Source organism: Camelus dromedarius, chromosome 16 (assembly GCF_036321535.1).
Source record: "Camelus dromedarius isolate mCamDro1 chromosome 16, mCamDro1.pat, whole genome shotgun sequence".
In the NCBI taxonomy this organism is placed as follows: Eukaryota; Metazoa; Chordata; class Mammalia; order Artiodactyla; family Camelidae; genus Camelus; species Camelus dromedarius.
In genome coordinates, this window is record NC_087451.1 from 40,917,942 (window position 1) to 40,941,335 (window position 23,394).

Consider the following 23,394-nt stretch of genomic DNA (forward strand, 5'->3'; position numbering starts at 1 on the left):
ACATTTTTTAAATAGGTCAGTTAAGGGGGAGGGTATAGCTCAGTGGTAGAATGTACACTTAGCAAGCATGATGTCCTGGGTTCAAACCCCAGTACTTCTATTAAAATAAATAAATAAACCTAATTACCTTTCCCCAAAAATAAATAAATAAAAATTTTAAAACATTTAAAAATAATAGGTCAGTCAATATGGCAAATTGTATATTAAAAAATTAATTTTAAAATATCATGGTATATTTTCTAGGGGTATATTTTTAATTCCAGATTAGCTATTTTTAACATATCTCTTATAAGCACAAAAAACTTCAGATGAATAGGTTATAAAACATACAAAATGCAAAATCAGAGCTAAAAAGTACTTGTGAAATAGTTTTTAAAACTCAAGAATATTAAAAAAAAGTTTCTCTGAAATGGGAAAACAACATTTTATACCTATTCTCACAGTTCCAAATGAGATACAATATTCCACAGATATATTTCTCCAGTATACATTTAAATATTAAAATTTCCTCATTAAGATATCCAATTTATACAACACGGAGAATATAGCCAATATTCTGTACTATCTATAAATGGAAAGTTACCCTTAAAAATTGTAAAAATTTTTTTTTAATTTTAAATAAAATTAAATTACCAAAAAAAAATTTCAAGTTAAAGATAGTGCTTAGAATATAGGTGTGATCCTGGTTCTTACTCAGATTCCTTCAGACTAAAGGAAGATATCCAAATGTGTATTATTTAACTTTGTTATTTGGCTATAGTAATTATCTCTATGGTATGCACATAATTCAGATATATATAAAATCAATCAGTGTTTATTATAAAGTCTCTTACCACATTTTGGGGGAGTCATTAGGTCTATTTATTTATTTATTTATTTATTTATTATTAGTTTTTTTGTTTGTTTTTGATGGAGGTACTGGGAATTGAACTCAGGACATCGTGTATGCTAAGCATGCGCTCTACCATTTGAGCTATACCCTCCCCTTCTCTTACCACATTTTAATACTTACTCTTAACAAATCATCTATTCTTCCTTCCTTCTTCTCTAAGTCAGAATTCTTATTGTTTTCTAGTGCAGATATTTTTTCTATTGTGAGGTCAGACTATAAAGAGAAAACAAATTTAGGATTAGTCTCAAAATATTACATGTCATCACATTTTTCTCATTACTTTTCTGTAAAAAAAAAGCACTTAATAGCACAAATAGCCTGGAATCACATGGCTCAAGAAATTAAATCTGCTTTCATCATCCCATTCTTTAAGCATTATGTTCTGCTACACCTGTGCTTCAGAACTATGTTAACTGAGGAATCAAAAATATGGATTCTCAAACTACAGTGCACTGAACAATACAGAAACATACTACTCCAGAAATGAAACTAACTCTGAATAGAAGGCCATCAGAGGAGACATGATCCAAATCTCTAAAGAACAAACACGCCACCTAGTGGAAACAAAGAACAATCAGAAGGGGAGAGATGAATGCTCAACTATCTTAAGTCTGTTTAACTGTTCAAAAGCAATTTAATTCAAATAAAATTAAAATCTACTCCTGAGGATTTGAGACTTAAGAAGTTGAGCTCTAAGTTTAGTTTTAGACTTAAGAAGTTATCCTAGATTGCCAAGCATCCTGTCTTCAAGGCAACACAATATCAACAGGCTTCAAGAAAACCCAGTATATTATTTGGCTAGCCCAATACTACAAAATAGAAGACACACCCACTATCCTTTTCAGATATTATCTTTCAATGTTCACAACATCCCCTAAATTAAAGTTTCTGAAGACTGTTTAAGGAGGAATTATATTGGTGTGTCAGACATTAAAAAAGTTTAGCTAGGTCCTGTCAAATGAGTAGGTACAAGGAATAAATTAAGTATTTCTTTATTTCATAAAATTCACTGAAGCCCATCATAAGCACTGTCCCTACAAGCATTTTGTACACACTGTCTGAGATAATAAGAATCAACCATGGTTTTCTGTTTGTTTGTTTGTTTGTTTTTACAGGGGAGAGCGCAAACACAGTCCCTCACCACCACAAATTATGCAGTCAAGTTTCCCACATTTGGGGAAATCACAGGGGTCAGCACATCCAGAGTACAATGGATAAGGCTTGCCCTGGGAAAACCACCTCTGTGACCACGTCAACCATGTTTTATAGAGCCTGAAGAAAACTGAGGCTCAAAAAAGATAAAGTGTACGTTGCAAAGCTAGAATTTGAATCTAGGCCTAGAGGTCTCCAAAGCAAATGTTCTTTCCTGAACACCATGCTGCAGCATAATATAAGCACTGCTGCTGCAATACACCAGAAAGGTAAAGAAACACCTCAAAAAGCTAAGTTAAGGGCACCTTTAAAAAGACTTTAAATATTCATAATGCACGTTCTGGATATGATACACACAAATAATGAGGTGAAGTCAGAGAAATTAATGGAAGACAAAGAGAGGACTCAAAGATTTTATATGTAGTTATTAGCAATTATTCCTAAGCAGTTCTCTTCCTCCTCTGTTTATCAATCACTGACCTACCTGGGTCTGTCTGTGCTGGATGGAGATCTGTTTTTGGGAGCTGCAGGAATGCTCTGTGTTGCCAGATCCCGTAGATGAGGGACTGTTTTGCTGAGCCTGTAATAAAGGTGTACCACCAATCACAAGAAAATTTTGCATCTTTCTCCACAAACATTTGTATGCATGCAAACAATGAACTCTATATAAAACAAACACTTACGGATAAAAGTCAGAAGTCAGGGTCATATAGCCAAAGTGAAAGTAGAAACAATTCAAATGAGAAGTAAGGGCTAGACATGGAGGCTTGGACCATGTTTCTATAACTAGTTTAAACTACCAAATGCTTATAAATGAGTTTTTAAAATGTATAAATTATTAAATATGTAAATGTCCTTTTCACTTATACATTTGACACTTGAACCAACTATGGGTTTGGAGTGCCGATCACCCCTCGCAATGCAGTAGAAAATCCACACATAACTTTACAAGTGGCCCTCCATATCCATGGTTCTGCATCCAAGGATTCAGCCAATCTTGGATGCTATGATACTGTAGTATGTATTTATTGAAAAAAAATTCACATATAAGTGGACCTGAGCAGTTAGTCCAAACCCACGTTGTTCAAGGGTCAACTGTATTTTAATATGCTTTCGTCTGGAAAGGCTGGTGAAGCATCTAGAGCACAGGGGATGCTTGTGACTCCAGGTAAGGACTATGAACTACTATTCAGAATAGTGTCTTAAATCTGCAAATATTATCATGAATACACAGTGGTCCAAAAATCCAGGCTGATTTCCAATACTGTCACTTGCTGACAGTGACTTTTACACATAAATGATGGGGCATTCCAAGGCATTTTTAGATGTATAAAGTTTAGGATTTAATATAATTCAACTATTCAAGAACATGCAATCATTATACAGATGGTCTCTGACTTAACAATGGTTCCACTTGATTTTTCAACTTTACAATGGTGTGAAAGCAATACATATTCAGTAGAAATGGTCTTTCAGATTTTGAATTTTGATCTTTTCCTGGGTTAGCAACAGGCAGTACAGTACTCTCTAGTGATGCTAGGCAGCAGCAGCGATCCACAGCTCCCAGTCAGCCATACAACATTGAGGGTAACAATCAATACACCTACAGCCATTTTGTAGCCAGACAACCATTCTGTACCCAAGCATGTTGGTTTTTACTTTCAGTACAGTATTCAGTAAATCACATGAGATCCAACACTGTATTATAAAACAGGATTTGCATTAGGTGATTTTGCCAAACTGTACGCTAGTGTTAAGTGTTCTGAGCACATTTAAGGTAGGCTAAGGTAAGCTATGATGTTTGGCAGATTAGGTGTATTAAATGCATTTTGACTTATGAGTGGTATTCTCAACTTATGATGGGTTTATCAGGACCTACCCCCATTGTAAGTCGAAGAAGATCTGTACTCCAGAAAATTCTTTTAAAAACAAAATTGCACCTAACACAATATAACCCATCACAGACATAATTAGAAAATATTGAATATTCTGGGGATTAAGGGGTAATGTAAATACAGAACTATTATCTCATCAGAAATTGCAGTGTTTCCACACATGTAATTTTTTTCTGATATTTTCTATATATTCCTTTAATTATTTTCTTGTTTATTAACATTAAAACAATGTATTACCACTACCTATCAGGCAATTACTGTCAAAATGCTAACTGTCAAAATCCCATGTAATCCTTACAAAGTAGGACTCTACAAGGTAGTTGTTACTATTTCCATTTATAGATAAAGAAAATGCAAATCAGAAATATTAAGCATCTATGTGAGGTCCTGGAGGTGGGGGAACAAGAATCAAGGGTCATCGGTGTCCACAATAACTGTTCTCAATGACCACAGCAGACTGACTGCCCCACATCAGCAAACATTACAGGTGCTGTCATGGCCAGGACACAAGCAAGCTAAGCACTTCATACACTGAAGGCTCCCAAGAGCTTTGTAAGGTACAGTATTATCATCTTCATTTTCATTTATTCATTCAACAAGTACTCACTGATAACTCCCTAAGCCTAAGCATTACATTAGTTGCTGGGAACACAGTGGCCAAGAAAAACAGAAGCAAAACCCAGACCCAGTCATTTCTCTGCCTTAATAAAGCTTACAGTCCAAGAGAAGACATATTAAGCACTCAATAAATACCTGTTGAAAGAAACTTAAATAAACAATCATATAATACATGCAAACTTATAATTAGGATACATGGTACAGGAACATATACAACAGGGTACATAACCTAACCTATAGAGAGTCGGCGATGAATCTGTTGAGAAAGTAATATCAGAGTTAAGATGTGAAGGAAATAAGCAGTCAAAGAGGGGAGATGATAGGTCATTCCAGGTTCTCACATTCCATACAAGAACCCTAGGGGAAGAGAGAAGACCGAGGTGGGGATCAAGGAAGTAAGACATGAGGAAGCAGTCTCCAAGAGGTTGAACAACGCGCACAGGCTATAAGTGGCAGAGCTGTGATCAGAGCCAGGTCTGGGAGAGAATGAAATTGAAAATGTTCTCTACCCTTTGTACAATGTGGCAAGACTAAACTTTTCTTACTGATTAAGGGTCATCATTATAAGCCTCACATATTATACTGCACTATGATACAAGCATTACCTCCTTCAGTTAACAATAGATTGCTCTTACAATCTTCTCCTTCTAAAACCTGTCTCCAAACAAATACGACTGTTTGAGCTGCCTTTGTAATAAGAGACAGTATGAATCGCATGACAGACTAAAAGTTTCTTCTATGAACGTCTAGATTTCAGTATATGGGCTTTATTTAAATGCTTTTTTTTTAAACATGTGCTCACTTCTAAGTTTTCCCCTAGCAAACCAAGGGTGCTAGAAGGTGATTCAGGGGGATGTTTTGAAATTAAAGCCTTCTGTAAAAATGTATATATAAATAGCCCTATAATAACAAGTAAAAATGCAGAAAGTTAACTGAGCAAGTGGGACACAGGTAAGGAGGTAGCAAATCATTGTGAAAATGAAAACACCACTTTTACAAGGTAAAAGAACTACAAAAATATAAGGACTTACTGTGATAAGTGAATTTATGGTAGAAAAAAATGCTCTAATTCTGATTATTCATTTGATATTAATTGTGAACCTCTGTGCCTGGTACTGTGCTAAACACTAGGAACGCAACACTGGAAAACAAAAAGAGCATAGAGTCTCCCAACACGTCCATGATTATAGAATCATGTCCTCGGGAGATGAGAACAGAAGTCGACGGCCTTGTCAAGAAGGCCACTGTAGTTGTAAATTTAGTCCAACCCCTACTTCATAAAACATTCTCCCTAGACTTCTTTGTTTGTATTCTTTGTTCCTATTATAAAAGTAACACTGGCTTCTAATTCATGATTATAGGCTGGATCTCCCAGAGATGTTTTAAAATGAAATAACACCAGGAAACGAAGGAGAAAGAGTCAAGAATCAGAAATTTCTAAAAGTTGAGAATTTTAAGAAACATTCAAAAGCAGTTGGGATCAGATTGATAGAGAAAGCAAAATAAAGAAATTCACAGCTGAAAACATTAGCGGTAAAACAGGCTGGGTCTTTTCAAGGGAGCTCCTACAAAGCTCCACACTCAGATTTATGTGTACAGAAAAACCAGGAGGGACCCATGGGACAATTATCAGACATTCAAAATCTATACAACCCAATAGGGTCCCTCTTGATCTCCCCCTTTGCATAATGAGGGTCCTGAATACGACTGCTTCTGACCCAAGGGTAATGCACATTAACTGACCTCTTAAATAAGAATAATTTTTTTAATGTAAATATTTAAAAATGAAAAGTAAGTGGGTCCAGGGAGAGGGCTCCTGCTGTGAATACTATGTCTCGAGGAAAAAAAGCAAAGTACAGTACCCCTGCCTTCCACAACTGACATAATGGAGGAAGAAATGGAATATGCCACAAAGAGTGAAACTGTTTACCTATCAAAACTAAGCCCTCTTTATTTCCACATCTGTAGAGGGGTTGGTCTTTCTGCCTAGAATTTTCCAGATACTTATAGAGAGATAAAAGCTGCCCCTCACTCCTCGAATGGTGAGTTATTTGGGAAGCAATACTAGCTACTGCAGGGAAAAATCCATGCCAACAAACCATGTTAAATCAACCTAACAGTACTGCATTCAACTAAAGCTAAATACACATTTTCAGGAAAACCAACAGCACAAAAGGAAAAGATCCAACATGAGAAAGCGAAACCTGATCTAAGAGAAAACAGACAATTCATATAAAAACAACTTTAAAAATAATGTTCAGAGAAGGTCAAAATGAAAATGAAAAAGCACCAAAGAACATGAAAAATAAATGACAAAATAAGGTTATCAAAGTTTTAAAAACCGGATAAGCTAAATAACAAAATGGACATAATAGTTACTGAATACAGAAAATCTGGAAGACAATGTCAAGAAAATCTCCCAGAAAAGATTTTAAAAAGTCAAATGAAACACAAAAATTAAGAAACACGAACAGCAAGAGGTTCCAAAACTATCCAAAAGGCTTTCCAGAGGAAAAGAACAAAAGGAAAGAAATAATCAAAGAACAATAAAAAAAGTTTCTCCGAGATAAAAATATAAGTTTTAAAAGTGAAAGGGCCTATGATATGACAACATAAGAAGATAAATAGTATATAAACTTCAAGCACAACAATACCATATGATCATCTCAACAGATGAAGAAAAAGCATCCAATATCCTTTCATAAATACACTCAACAAACTCAGAATAGAAAGGAGCTTTCTCAATCCCCAAAAAGGCCATCTCTAAAAAACATACAGCTAACATAATACTTACTATAAAAGATCACATGCTTTCCCCCTGAGATCAGGAACAAGACAAGAGTGTCCACTTGAACCACTTTTATTCAACACTGTAGTAGAGGGTCTAGCAGGGGAATTAGAAGAAAATAAAACAAAAGGCATCCGAATTGGAAAAAAAAGTAAAACTGTCTCTATTCATCAATGACATAATTTTTTATACAGGAAGTCCTATAAAAAAGCTTCAGAAGTAAAACACAAGCTTAATAAAACTGCAAGATACAATATCAATAAATAAAAATTAATTGTATTTCTATACTCTAGCAATGAGCAATGAAAATAAAATTAAGAAACCTATTTGTAATAGCATCAAAAAATAAATTCTTAGAAATAATTTGAACAAAACAAGGGCAAAATCTGCACATTGAAAATTATAAACCTTAGTAAAAGAAACTAAAGACACCTAAAATAAACGGAAAGATACATTCATGGACTAGAAGACAGTATTTTTAAGAGGGCAATACTCCCCAAATTAATCTACGGAGTCAGCACAATTGCTATAAATTCTATCTGGTCTGTTTACAGAAACTGAAGAGCTGATCCTAAAACTTACATGGAAATGGAAGTGATCCCACAGTCAAAACAATCTTGAAAAAGAACAAAGTTGGAGGAATCACACTTTCTGATTTGAAAACTTAATTACTACAAAGCTGCAGTAATTAAGACAATTGTGGTACTGGCATAAGGACAAGTATATAGATCAATGGAGAAGAACTGGGTCCAGAAATAAACTCCTTACATTTACAGTCAACTGATTTTTGACAAGGGTGCCAGGACAACTTAACGGAGAAAGAACAATTTTTCAAACATATGGTGCTGGGACAACTAGATATTCAAATGCAAAAGAATAAAGTTGGACCCCTTCCTCACACTATACACAAAAATTAACACAAAGTAGATCACAGACCTAAATATAAAAGCTAAAAGGACACTTAGAACAAAGTACAATAGTAGATTTTCATGACCTTATGTAAGATAAAGCCTTCTTAGTGTAACACTAAAAGCAAAAGCAACAAAAGAAAAACTAGATAAATTGGACTTACTCAAAATTCGAAACTGTTATACTTCAAAAGACACCTTCAGGAAAGTAAAACAACAACCCACAGAAGAAAATTATTTGTAAATCATATATTTGATAAGGGTCTGATATCCACAATACAACTCCTACAACTCAACAATAAAAAGACAAATGCCCAATTAAAAAATGGTCAAAAGACTTATATAGCTATTTCTCCAAAGAATATAAACAAATGGACATAATCAAACAAAAAAAAAATGCTCAGTATAATTAGTATAAGGAAATGCAAATCAAAATCACAGTGAGGTATCATTTCACATTCACTAGGATGGCTATAAACAAATAAGTGTTGACAAGGATGTGGAAAACCCTCACATACTGCTGCTGGGTTCATAAAATGGTGCACCTGTTTTGGAAAACAGTTTGGCAGTTTCTCAAAAACAGCTCCCATATAACCCAGCGATTCCACTCTTCAGTACATATCCCAAAGAAATAAAATTGTACGCCTATACTAAAACCAGTACATGAATACTCATAGCAATACTATTCATAATAACCAGAAAGTGGAAACAACCCCAATGTCCATCACTGATGAAAGGGATAAATAAAGCTGTGACCAACTGAGCACCAAAATGAATGACTATATTTACTGGTATATATCCATGAAAATTCATGAGGCCATAGTGATAATCAAAAAAGAGAAAGCTATTTGTCACTATTTGATATAGCTATTACTCCCTACTTTAAAAAAATTTTTTTAATTTATTTATTTTGTTGTGGAGGAGGTAATTAGGTGTTCTGCTTTTTTTTTTTTTTTTATTGCCACATAATCCAGCAATCCTACTCCAGGGTATATATCTGGAGAAAACTCTAATTTGAAAAGATACACACACCCCAATGTTCACAGCAGCACTATTTACAACAGCCAAGACATGGAAACAACCTAAATGTCCACTGAAAGATGACTGGATAAAGAAGTCTAGGTGTATACAAACACACACACACACACACACACATACAATGGAATACTACTCAGTGGTAGAAAAGAATGAAACAATGCCATTTGCAGCAACATGGCTGGAACTATAGATTATCATACTACATGAAGTAAGTCAGACAGAGAAAGACAAATATCATATGATATCACTTATATGTGGAATCTTAAAAAGTGACACAAATTAACTTATTTACAAAATAGAAACAGACTCACAGGCATAGAAAACAAATTTATGGTTACCAAAGGGAAACAATGAGGGGGAGGAACAAATTAGGAGTTTGGGATTAGCAGATACAAACTAATATACACACAAAATAGATAAAAAAAACAGTTCTACTGTACAGCACAAGGAACTATATTCAACAGCTTGTAATAACCTACAATGAAGAAGACTATGAAAAAGAATATGTATGTGTACGAATGAATCACTGTGCTCTACATCAGAAACTAACACAACATTGTAAATCAACTATATTTAAATTAAAAAAAGGATGTAGCTTTCAAGGAAATAACAGATCACGTATTTTTTTAAAAAATCTGGTAGATCCTGACAAGAAGAACTGCCTCATTCAATTAAAACTAATTCAGTGACTAGGACTATTTTTTCTCCTCTCAATGAATCCAATAAAATCACTTGGTTTTACAATGTCTAATAATGAAACAATCATAATATTGTAAATGTTCACGGAGTGTTTTCAAGTTTTAGAATAATTTATTAAGCAGAAACAACTCTATTATAGTTAAAATAACAAAATAAATATCACACACTTACAGTGTAATAATAATTAAAAACTGAAAGATGAAAAAGGAAGCTGGGTGATCGTTATGAGTATGTTAAACTCAACTCTTACAATGGGGAGTAAATAAATTGAAGTTAAAAGTTGACTACATAAGGGATAAATTATTTAAAGTTAAAATGGTTATCAGTAGAAAATCTGAAACTTAACAGTGGTTATCTGTCTGAATGATGCAAAGGAAAGAATTTTACTCTTCATCACTTCAATTTTTTATGGGCCATGTACATGCATTATTCTTAAAATTTAGAAAATTACATATCCATAATTTTAAAAATCAAATTTCCTATGTTAAACTATGTAAAATTATATAACAATATGATTCTAAACATATAAAGGATCAAACTCATATTCTGCCACTTGTTTTTATTTGTCAATACTTATCCATAGATTTTTCACTGTTAGCATATATATATCTGTCTCACTTATTTGATCTACTGTAGAGCATTCCATTGTATATATATATTTTTTTAATTTAACTAGTCCTTATGTGAAAGATGCTTTTATTAATTCATATGACATATAATTACACTGAGTGTCTATGAGAGCAGATCCTGTTCAGACACTGAAGATAAAGAAGTGAACAAAACAAAGTCCTTGACCTGATGGAGATTACATTCCAATGGAGGGTGGGCAGGGTGGGGCTGGGGAGTCTGACAAAGAAGTCAATTGTAGCAGGCCAGCTGGTGGTAAGACTAAGATGAAGAACAAAGTAGGGCACAGGAGCTACATAAGGTGTATATGGTGGAAGAGGGAGGAAGGAGTGATATTTTATACAGTGTAGTCAGGGTAGGCTGCTCTAAATAGGGTAAATTTAAGCAGAGACGAGAAGAGAATTGAGAGACCAAGGCATGCTGAAATCTGGAGGAAGAATGTTAAGGTAAAGACAACAGCAAGTGCAAAGGCCCAGAGGTGACAGTATAGTATTGAGGAAGAAAGGTAGCCAATGTGGATGCAACCTGGTGAGGAAGGCAGATAGTAGTAAAAGATGTCAACGTGGTGAGAAACAGACCATGCAGGGCCTTATGTGCCATTTTAAAAACTTCTGAGTAGGGGAGTGGCAAAACTAGACTTATGCTTAAATGGGATCACTCTGATCTATTGAGAATAGATTAAAAGAAAACAGAGGCAAAAGCAGAGTCCAGCTAGGCAGCTACCCCCATTATCTCAATAGGAGACAATAGTCCAGATTTAGTGGTAGTAGTAAAGAGGGTTGGAAATGACAGGATTCTGAACATATTCTGGAAGTAAAATTAGTAAGGCTTGCTAATGGGATTTGGGATTGGAGTACAGACTAAAGACAAGAACGACTCCAAGGTTTTTAAACAATTAGGAGAGAGTTCACAATAAGTGAGATGTGGAAGAAATGGAGATTTGGAGTTGGGGAACAAAATGAAGAATTTAGTTTTGGACATGTTAAAATTGATATGATAGAGACCATTCCTAGAGGCAACTGACTACTTAGGTCCAGAATTCAGGGCAGGGCTCTGGGTTGGAGATACAAATTTGGAAGTCCTCTGCATATGGGTGACAACTGAAACAAAGAAACTAAATGAGAGAATGAAGATAGACAAGAGATCTGAAGACTGAGCCCTGGGGCACTGCAATGTTTAGAGATCTGGGAAATGAGTAAGAACCAAAGAATAGAAGCCTTGGAGAAGGGAGTGCTTGGAGAAGGGAGCACTCAACTGAATTACGCTGAGTAAGTTCTAAGAACTGATGATTGGATTTAGCAACATGTAGGTCATCACAGATTTCCTTTTCTAAGTTCCTTTGAAACAGTGGTGGAGAGACACTGCTTCCAGATTTTTGCAATTTATAAACAGTATAATTAACATCTGTGTAGTTTTATGGGAATGGAATTTTTGGACCCAAGGATATATAAACGTAACACTGAGATACACTGTACCAAGTTTCAGTCAGTATAAAACTGTGTGTATATCTAAACTATTACCTGCACTGAGAATTACAAATTTATTAATCCTTTGCCAATTTGATAAGTCAAAAAAGTTGTCTTGTTTTATTCTGCATTTCTCTACGGCTGAAGTTAACCATTTTTTCATGTTATTAGTCATTTGTCTTTTTTTCCACCAGTAAACTTTGCCTGTTCATAGTCTTTGCCTTTTATTTTTTTAAAGGAAATTGCTTGTCTTTATCTATTAATTAACAACATTTGTTGTATATTAATGTTAACTCTTTTGCTTTTTTCTTTCTTTATATTACTATGTTTACATCCTGGTTGGAACTGCAGAGAAGCAAAGAGAAACAGAACTACACCAAAGCTTTGAGGCCTTTGGTTTTTTCCATGTTTCCTCTTCAGACATGATCATTCTTTCACTCCTTTGCCATCACTCTTTCACATGAGAACAATCTGACCATAGCACCTGCAACTCCTCTGACAGCCTGAGGACTAGCTGACAGGACTGAGCAGGTGGCTGTCCTTCACGTGCACCCTGCCACCAGCCTGCATGCGCCCATACCTTTTACGGAAGGCTTGCATTAGGGGAACGAGTTCTTGCTAATTAAAATCCTGTGTACTTGACTGTATGCCTGTCACACAATGAAATACACGCATACATAGTTACACAAAGTCTCTAAAACAATACTACTGTATTTTCATACAAACTATTCCATACTGCTATCAGGCCCACCCAAAATACTGTACTGGTCAATTCTCCCATTTTATGTTCTATTTCCTTTGCCACCCAAGCATAAATTTATACTGTCTTCATACAAGAAGTTTATCCATTCCTTTGATGTTTAAAAAAAAATCTGTACATTTTTTAAAAGCTGTGTTACCCTTTCTTGAGGGAAAGCAATAATAGATAAGCAAAGCAGAGAGATAATGGGCCAGCATGGTGGCAGTGGAGATGGTGAGAGATGATCAGATTCTGGATATGTAAGTAGAGACAGTAAGATCTTCTGATAGATTAGTTGTAGAATGTGAGGGAAAAAAAAAAGAGGATAAAGCCATGCATATTAGTTCTCTATTCCTCTATTGCTCAGATGACCCCCAAACTTAGAGAACTGTGAGGAATGGGTGTTATTTTAAGGAAGGGAAGGAGGCAGGGAGAGAGGGACGAGGGACGGAAGGGAGGAAGGGAGGAAGGGAAGGAGGGAAGGAGGGAAGGAGGGAGGAAGGAACGAAGGGAGTCCAAGTAATGGACAATGGTCTCTACCTAATTATTTTGTTATTTTTATTTCCTTTCCTTTAGACACCACTATTTTACAGCCCTTTTTAAAAATACAATTGCATGTGGGTTAATGACTCAGAACCCACAAAGCAAATAAAAAAGAAACAGATTATTACTGGATAAAATGAACCACTAAGAGGGAAAGAAATCTGAATCAATGGTGACTTTTAGCTCTGAATGATGCTCCCAAAAATGGGGACTTCTCTTGCTTTATACCATCCTTGGCAACAAATAGGTACTTGGTAGGGCACAGAAACCAAGAAATGCAACAACTTTTAAGCCAAACTGCATTAGTCTTGAAAATAAAAAATTAGGTCAAATTTTTATAATGATCAAATTCTTGTTCTTCAAGGAAGAAGACAGACATGAGCTGAAAGGAGCCAACAGGCAGCCAAAAATTCCTGGAAAAAGTAACTGTACCAACACTCTGAAGAGGTGAAAGAAGGCAAGCGTGTAGGTTGCCCAAATACCACCTGGGGGAAATGACTGGTAAGCATGCTACAGAATGCCTGCCCCCACACTAAAATTTTATTGACCTGAATACTGCTTTAAATAAGTGATGGCTGGAGTTCAGAGATTTTATTTTTACTTGTAATGGAATTTGACCAGTATTTTTTTTCTTTTTGGCAACCTAAGATTGTGTTTTCCTTCCCATGGTACGCTCAGACTGACGGAACAGTCTCTCTCCCCTTGAACCAAGGGTCTGAGAGTTAAAGCACATACCTTTAGAAGTAACACAGAGTTAGAAATCATCATCTCTCTACCAAAATAGTTACTCAAACTTCACCACAGAGCCCCAGGGCAACAAGTATCTGCAAGAACTTAGCCTTAGTACTCACTGAAACAAAAGTGAAGCAGAGGCCAGCTCCCCTCTGTGCCAGCTGCTCTGTGTCGAGCCGAGGTTTTGCTAGCATCACTGACATCAGAGTTGGCAGACCAGACTGCTCCTCCGATACTTCCTTTGCAGCACTGCCATCTAAACCATAGAGGGGCTGTTCTACTCGCCGCTGGAAAACATTAAAAAAAAACCACAGAAATTACAGGAGAAAGAAAATCTGATGCTGCCAAAACATGTGACAGATTAAAATACAGCATTAGATATGAGAAAGATTTAAAAATATATATACACATATATCTGAAAGCAAATATGGAAAGCATAATAACATTATCACTGGATTGTAACCTATCTATAAAACTGAGTTAATATCTTAAATTCCATAAAATTACATTTTAATGGTTCTATATTTACATAACACTGAATTTGCAAATTACTTTGTAGAGTTCAACAAACAACTTCATAATATCCTCATTTCTGCAAAGGAAATGTTATTGCTATCCTCCAGGTAAATGAAGATTAAGACATCTCTCCCGTACTTTATAGGTAGAGCTTATTTCGCTCTCAATTCTACTCTTACCATACTATATACCTACATGTGAAAATCTAAAGTAAATACAAGTAAAACAAGTTCAATTGTACACTAAAGAATAACACACTGCAATTATGTAGATTTATTATAAAAATGTAAGGATGGTTCATTATTCTGTCTCCTAGTGTAATTCATTAACGTGGGGGGAGGGAGGAATCAAGATTCTTCCCTTTAGATGCCAAAAAAGATTTGCACTTGTTGGGTAACATTAAAAAAAAAAATACTGGAAGTATCCATTTTTAATACTTTGTTAGTATTTTTTCAGAAAAAAATATATAATACTAGAGACATTTTCACTAAAATTAGGAACTAGACAGGGATTAACACATTAAAATCACAATCATTCAACAGTATCATACAAGTTTTAGCCAATATCATAAGGAAAAAATAAGAGGAATATAAACACTGGAAAATTTTAAAAAGTGTCACTTTTGGATGATATAACTATTCACAAAGGAAACCAAACAAATCAACTGGAAAATAACAAATAAGAGTTCAGTAAGACAGCCAAATATAAAATAAATATACAAAAATCATTAACTTCCCCATGTATCAGCAACAATTGATTATAATCAGAGCATGTAGTAACAGAAGAAAAAGCAGATTCAAAATATCCATAAAAATACTTAGAAGAAAACTTAAGAACCATGCAGATTACACACAAAGAAAAACCATAGCTTCACTGATGAATATAAAATATTACCCAAATTAAATAGCAGTACTATGATCCTGAATTCAAATTTTATACATGTCAAATTTCTCAAAAAGCCAATGTTTAGGGCTTTCTGGTTGTTTTTGTTTTTGTTTTTTGCAAGAGAGAGTGTTGTGGTGGTGCAGTGATCATCTAGGTTCTCTCTTGCTCTCTTTTGGGGGATTGTTTTTCTGGATTTTCACAAGTTAATTCTGAGGTTCACTTGGAAAAATAATCAAAATTAGTCACATAATTTTTGATAAAGAATATCAGAGAAACCTGACTAGCTATTAAAACTTACTACAAAGCAGTATTAATTAAATCAGTATAATACTGGTACAAGAGCAGACAGATTGAGCAGTGGCACAGAAAATTCAGAAACAGACCCATACAATATGGATATATAATTTATTAAAGTGCATTTCAAATTAGTGGGAACTTGTTACAAAGATAATAGGATATTTGCATTGTATTAGAAAAAAAGGAAAAGCAGATTGCCTTCTTATATCATACATAAAAATTACAAGAAAATATAAACAAATCTTTTTATGATTTTCTAGTGGGAAAGGACTTTTTAAACATGACATTAAAAATACAAACCATATAGGAACATCTAAGAATAAGACAAAACCAGCAAGTCATGAAAGAAAAACATTAATAAATTTGACTTCAGTTTTTTTTTTTTTTACTTTTGAATGGTGAAAGTTAAATGACAAATTACAAACAGGCAAAAAGTATTTACAGTGTAAATGACAATGAGTTAACAATCTTAATAAATAATGTGCTCCTACTCATCAGTAAGAAAAAACAAATACTATATTAAATAAATAGGCAAAGGAACTGAACAAGCATTAAGAGACATTCAAAAGGCCAATTAAACATATGAAAAGATGTCTAATATCACTAATGAAGAAATGCAAGTTAAAACAAGGTTATTCTTCTCATTGGCAAAGATTATAATGATAAAATTCAGTATTAGAAGGTTATGTAAAACCTGGGACTCTCAAACTGCTGATAACCTGCTAACAATTATGTGATGACATTTTAAACTGAGCATATTTTTTGACGTAAGAGCTATACTTTGGAAATTTTCCAAAGGGAAAAAATGCATACAGCACAGATGTATATACAAGGACATTCATTACAGCATTATTTATAGAATACAAAATGCTTAGAGGCTATTGGTTAAATAAACTAATACAATGGAAGTGAGGAACTGTACTGTATGAACATACATATAAACATATATGCCCACTAAACCCTCTAATAACAGTTCTTCTGGAGAGGACTTTGTATCTTACCACTTCTGAATTAAGACTTTCATAATCAGCATGTACCCTTTTATTAGGGAAAATGAACATTCTCATTTTAGAAAATAAAATAAAAATGATCCTAACAAAAGAATATTTTTTTTTAAATCTACCTCCTTAAGACCAATACTCCTACCCCACTGAATAAAATGGTTTAATTCAGGCTCCAGAACACCTGTGATACCCACTCACACTATTCTCACTACTTGGGAGAATGTATCATTGAAGCTGCAACAGTAAAATAAATCATTGTTATATATTCAATAAATATTTGTCAAGGGCTTAAAGATTTTAAAATATATCTAATACAGCAGGCTAGAATGTTTGTACCAACCTCCCCTAGAAAACAACCATAAAAACAGGACCAAAAAAAGATATTAAAAGTATAGAAAAGTTGCGGGAAAAAAGTATAGAAAAGCTGGTAAAATAGTAGAGATCTGTCACAGTAAAATCTAAGGGAAATTAGGAACACAAGAAAGGTAAAGAAGCACCAAAGTCACATTTGCCCTAAGAGTACCTACAGATTTTGAATTTCCACTTTCAGGGCACCATGTTGTCAAGAGAACAGTCACAGGGCAAACCCATCCAGAGTAGGGGGTTCAGTAAGAAACCCTTCCCACTTTATGCTGCACTTCCAAAGGGCTACAATCTCACAGAAAATGTAATCCAGAAGAAAAATTTCTCCCACTTCAAGGAACTGCAACAGAGATGCCTTAGCTCTGCGCCCGGGGGGGGGGGGGGGGGGGACGGGGGGGGGGGGACACTTTTCTTGAGAAATGTTAACACAATCCGTATCAATATTGCCTGGGTGGTTCAAACAAACAAAATAAGCAAACCAAACAAAAGAAATACAAGCCATGAACTCAGGAGTTTGTAGTAATATAATATTGCACTGGTAGAATCTCTAGGCACTTGAAAGAAACAGACAAACATTCTCCCTGGAGGAACATATCTTCATCCTAGATCTCAAAGAAATTTCACAAATAATTTTTCAAGAACAATGAGCAGCATGCGGTCGAAATAATGAAGCAAAAAAGAAATAGAGCCCTGAGCAATAACTAGGAAAAAGAAGAAATAGCAGAAAAGATTCAAAAAAAAAAACCAAAAAACTTGAAATACCGGAATTAACAGATACAAATTATAAAACAACTATGTCTGCTAGATTAAAAAAATAAAAGCAGGCTTGAAAATATCTGTAGGGAACATAAAATAACAAAATTAAGAATTCGATGGGGCAAATTAGATATAACAAAACAGAAAATTTTGGAACTGAAAGGTAAGAAACTATCCAGAATGGAGCATACAGAGACCGAAAGAAAACAGAAAAAAAAGAAGAGGCAGAGCGATAAAGGGAGACAATTTAAATTTTACAGGAGGAAGAAAAAGAGAACAGGGCTGAGATAGTATCTGAAGAGACAACGGCAAATAATTATTTAGAAATGGTATAAGACACCAACCCTCAGATACCAAAAGCCCAGCAAATCACAAGCAAGAGAAATAAAAAGATGCATGATAGTAAAACTGCAGCACACCACAGACAAAAATGTTAAAAGCAGCAGGGGTGGGAGAGGAGGGGAGGAGATGCTTTCAAAAGAAGTAACAAGTAAATGAAAGCTGTTTTCTTAGTAGTAATAATAGGAACCAAAAGATGGTAATAATATATTCATTTGTGTTAAAAGAAAAAAAAAGCCAATCTAGAAATAAAATACACAGCAAAAACCTCTTTCAAGAGCAAAATAGTTACTTCAGCAAATAAAAACCTAGAGAGTTAACCCCCAGCAGATACATACTGTACTAAAGCATACTAAAGGACTAGTGAGAGCAGAACGTGACCCTAGAGTAGAAGGTGTAATATGCAAAAAGGAAATAAGTACAAAGAGAAGGGGTATGTATATAAACAGATCCAAATGAACACTGACAGTATAAAATAATAACAACTTTTTATGAGGTTAAAAAGGGCAAAATAAAAACATACACCACCACTACCTAATCAGTAGCAGACGAAATCAACATTCTGAGGTTATCATTTATCTGGGAGGAGGGTAAAGATACTATTAACATCAAACTTCAGCACATTAAAGATACCTGTGGTAATTTCTAAGAGAAATACCACACAGGACCTACCTACTAGTGGGGGAGTAAAATATGAAATAAGTTTTTTTTCAATCCATGAAAGCAAGAAATTAAAAAAATAGTAACAGGCAGAATAAATAGAAAATACATTAAAAGATGGTGTATTTAAACTCAATACAATGATAAGTACATTAAATGTAAACAGGGAAGTTTAAAAAAAAGATCTTTGAATAAAGAAAAAAATTTCAACTATATATTTATCAGAAACATATAGTGAAAATATAATAACTGAAAACATAATAATGAAAAGTTGATAGTATAAAAATGGAAATATTTATACCATACAATGGTGCAGATATGCTAAGTATCAGATAAACTGCATTTAGAGCAAAAAGTCACAAAAAATGAAGAGAATCACTTAATAACACATAAAGCAAAAATATAAATATAGGAAGAAACAAACGACTCCCACAATCATGAGAGTCATGAATATACCTACTCTTAGTGACAGAACAAACAGACAAAAGTCAGAATACAGAAGATTTAAACACTAGGATTAACAAAATTGACTTAATGACGAAATTATTTTGTCTAGAGATACATACATGGTCACACTATAAGGAAAAGCAAATAATAATCACAAAAATTAGAACTGTGGTTGTTTCTAGGGTGGAGGGAGGTAGCTGTGATCAGGGAAGAGCACACAGATTTCCAGGGTGCCGGAAATATGTTACTTTCTGAGCTAAGCAGTGATTACATGGAGTTAACTGCATAATGACTTCCCAGAAACATTTTTTGTGATGAGCCAGACAGAAATATTTTAGGCTTTTTAGGCAATATGTCGTCTCTGTGGCATATTCCCCTTTCTCTCTATAACTCTTTAAAAAAATCTGAAAATCATTCTTAACTTGCCAGCTGTGGGCTGTAGTTCACCAACTCCTGCATCAAAAGGCTCATGTTTTACCTACTATTTTCTATTTATCAAAAAAATATAAAAGAATCACTTGGGGGAAAAAAGCTTAAGTAATTCTTTATCCATTCTTCTCTTTCAGTGAACAGTCTTGGGCACCCACTGTGTGCCCACCTGAAAACTGAACAAGATATTATCTCTTCCATATCAACTGGGGGAAGTAGTTAAAACAATTACACCTTAGGTAATTAAGTACTGTGAGAGATGGAACCAGCAATAAACAAAAACAAAATTCCTGCTCTCATGGGGTTATCACTCTGGTAGGAGAAAATGGGCAACAGATTAACTGTATAGTCAAAAACTAAAAAAACTAAAATATGTAAGTTATTAAATAAAAATATTATAATTATACCACACACCAGTAACAATGATGATCTACAACAACACACAATATGGATGAATCTCACAAAAGTAATGTTGAATAAAAGAAGCCAGACACAAGAGTATATACTATATAATTCCTTTTATACAAAGTACAAAAACAGAAAAAACTCATCTATGCTGTTAGAAGTCAAGATGGTGGCTATTCCTAATGGCAGGAAGGAGGCTATTACTGTAGTGGGGCATAAGGGGGTTTCTGGAGGATTTCTGGTATAGTTTGTGAAAATTCATTAAGCTGTAGACTTATATGTATACTCTTCCATATTTATAAATATGAATCAATGAAAAAATTTAAATACATATCAAAATTTAAATATATTACGTCAGGTGGTAATAACTAAGAATTAAAGCAGGATTAGGAACAGAGTTACAAGGTGTGAGGGACTGTTATTTAAAGAAATTAGACAGAACAGATCTCTCTGATAAGGTCACTTTTGAGTAACAGCCTGATGAAGAGATTGCTAATCATGCTGTCCCTGGAAGAGGGAATAGGGAGTACAAAGGCCCTGAAGCAAAAGAGTGCTTCACAGTGTTCGGGGTACTTCAAGGAGGCCACTGTGGCTGGAACAGCACGAGGGGGAGGGAGAGCAGATGGAGTCAGGTGGATGAGGAGGCAAGGATAATGTAGGAGCATCTAGGCCATGTAAGCCTAGAACGGTTTGGACTAGCCACTGGACAATTCTGAGCAGAGGGGTGCCATGATCTGTCTTAATGTTTTCACAGAATCACTTTGGCTACTATATTTGAATAGGTGAGACACAGGGAGAAATAGGGAGACTACTCTGGAGATTAATGCAGAGAACTAAAAGAATAGAAAAGTTGTTAGATTTGGGTATTAAAAAAAAAATAGAATTTACCCATGGATTAGATATGGGGTATGAGGTTATGATCTGAAAAAAATGGACAGAGTAAACTGTCATTCACCAGGACAGAGCAGACTGCAGAAAGAGCAGTTTGTTGTTGCTGTTGTTCTGCTGGTGAAAGGGGAGCAAGAGTTCCTTTGTGGATGTTTTTATGCTGTCCATTTAGTTATACAAGTGGAACTGTCAAGTAGAGTTGGGTAAGTAATTTTCAGGGAGACCAGAGCACAAGTAAAGGCCTGGCAAGTTCATTCATCCTAAAAGGCAGATATGGATAATGATGCAAGTAGCTTGGTAGATATGGGGTAGGAGCATGTGAAAAGTTCTCTTCTGATTGCTCCTATCTTCTCAGTAAAATAAAAAAGTAAAGCCATCATCAGTTGAGATAGTAAACGGAAAGGAAGTGTTGCTGGAGGCTTGCAAGAAATGATAAAAATATGTAATACTCACCTAGGAAAGGGACCAAACTATGGAAATATAATAGGACTGGCAGACAACTAGAGGGTTCATGGGGTTAGTGGTCATGAACTTAAAGTGAGATCAGTCAGCAAGGGTATATGTATTTTCCTCTAACCATGCTGAGCTGCTTAGACACAGGCAAGGAAAAGGTGAAAAATTAGATTTAACCAGGGCCAGGTTTTTTTTCAGGCAAGTATGACAGAGAGTGGGGAAAGGGAACTGAAGGGTGTACATAAATCAGTGATTATAACCATGAAGGACAGAATCTAATTAGGGAGGACACAGAGTTCTAAGTGCAATGGAAAAAGAAAACAAGGTTTGGTTCCTATTTTAACACCTAAGATATACTTATTTGCATAATACTGATGAGGCCCAGCCACCATTCACAGAGCTGGTAAAACTATCTAGAGACCATGGAATACATCTCTTTTGTCTTCAGATAAGACATGACTTAAATTGGACACATGATAGATGGGGGGAGGGGGGGAGTCATACTACTAAAAACCAAATGAAAAAAATATATTTTTCAGGAAGAAAACAGTAACAGACAACAAAATTCTACAAATCATATGTGTCCCAAATAGGTAATTCTACAATCTCATTTAACATGTAAAAAACTTTAATTGGCTTAAAAGTTAATAAAAATAAAGACATGGGCCTCCTCAAAAGTTATCTAACAAACCTCAACCTAACCAAACACATCTATACATCAAACATTTCTAACATTTTTAAGCATAGCAAGGACGACAAAATAATAGCAAAAATCTTGAAGTTGAATACATTTTCCTAAGTCCTTTAATAATTATAACCACCCAATGAATGCATGTTTTTATGAAACAGAGAAGGGCAAGAAGTGTATTTGAAAATACTGTAACCATATAGAACATTAAATCACTTAGGAAAAGAGCAATATTAACCAACTCTGCCAAGGCAGAGAAAAGCAACTTTCCTAAACAGACACTTAGGATGAAAACTCCTGTTCTCCCTTTTCTTTAAGATCCCACAGCAATACCTGAGGCATCAGTGGACAGAACATTCTTCTTTTTTTTTTAAATTAAAAAAAAATTTTTTGTGTGTGGGGGAGGTAATTAGGTTTATTCATTTATTTGTTTATTTTATTTATTTCTTTATTTTTTATGGAGGTACTGGGGATTGAACCCAGGACCTCATGCATGCCAAGCTGTACTCTACCACTGAGCTATATCCCTCGACCCCCTGCTGCCCTTGAACACTCTTAAGTACAGAGTTCTTATGTGGTATCCACAAATTATCTAAAGGCACTCAAGCAAATTAACACAAAATCTTGCATTAGCTCGCTCAGGGATTCTCAACCTCGGCACTAATGACATTTTGGACTGGATAATTCTTTGTTGTGGGCTCTATCCTGCGCACTGTAAGATGTTTATCAGCATCCCTGGCCTCTGCCCACTAAATGCCTTCCACCCACCCCCTAGTAGTAACCAAAAATTATTTCAGCATTGCCAAATGTCTTCTGAGGGGACAAACTATTCCTGGCTGAGAACCACTATTAACACCGTAATATTGTTAAGAGCTTCAGACCTCACTTATACACAGGAAACAAACCTATCCCAAATTCGTGTAGCATTAGTTTCTCTGCTACATCACTGAGAGAGCCTTAAAAATAATTCAAAAGCCAGGAGCTGACCAATTTTTTTTTTAAAGGAATTTAGTTACAGGAACATATAAATCTGACAAGGATAAAAACCTAGTGTCTGAGCTGGAAATCACTTCCTTGACAGAACACTGAGCTGCAGGCCTAGAGGTAATTTATTATACTGGGAGAATAGGGTTAGCTCTTTTAAAATGTAAATTTACTGATACAGAT

At 34.9% G+C, this 23,394-nt stretch overlaps 1 protein-coding gene and 1 pseudogene across 3 annotated transcripts in view; both read right to left on the reverse strand.

The window, feature by feature from the left end:
* Positions 1-23,394, reverse strand: part of TLK2 (tousled like kinase 2) — a 101,514-nt gene that overhangs the window by 39,757 nt on the left and 38,363 nt on the right. For all 3 annotated transcript variants that reach the window (XM_031468832.2, XM_031468830.2, XM_031468831.2), the window contains 3 exons: positions 14,217-14,384; positions 2,529-2,624; positions 1,013-1,105 (listed from right to left, as the gene is read on the reverse strand). In XM_031468832.2, the coding sequence (XP_031324692.1) occupies positions 1,013-1,105; positions 2,529-2,624; positions 14,217-14,384 (357 nt within the window). The remainder of the gene's footprint in view (positions 1-1,012; positions 1,106-2,528; positions 2,625-14,216; positions 14,385-23,394) is intronic.
* LOC116158030 (U1 spliceosomal RNA) lies at positions 2,005-2,159 on the reverse strand (annotated as a pseudogene).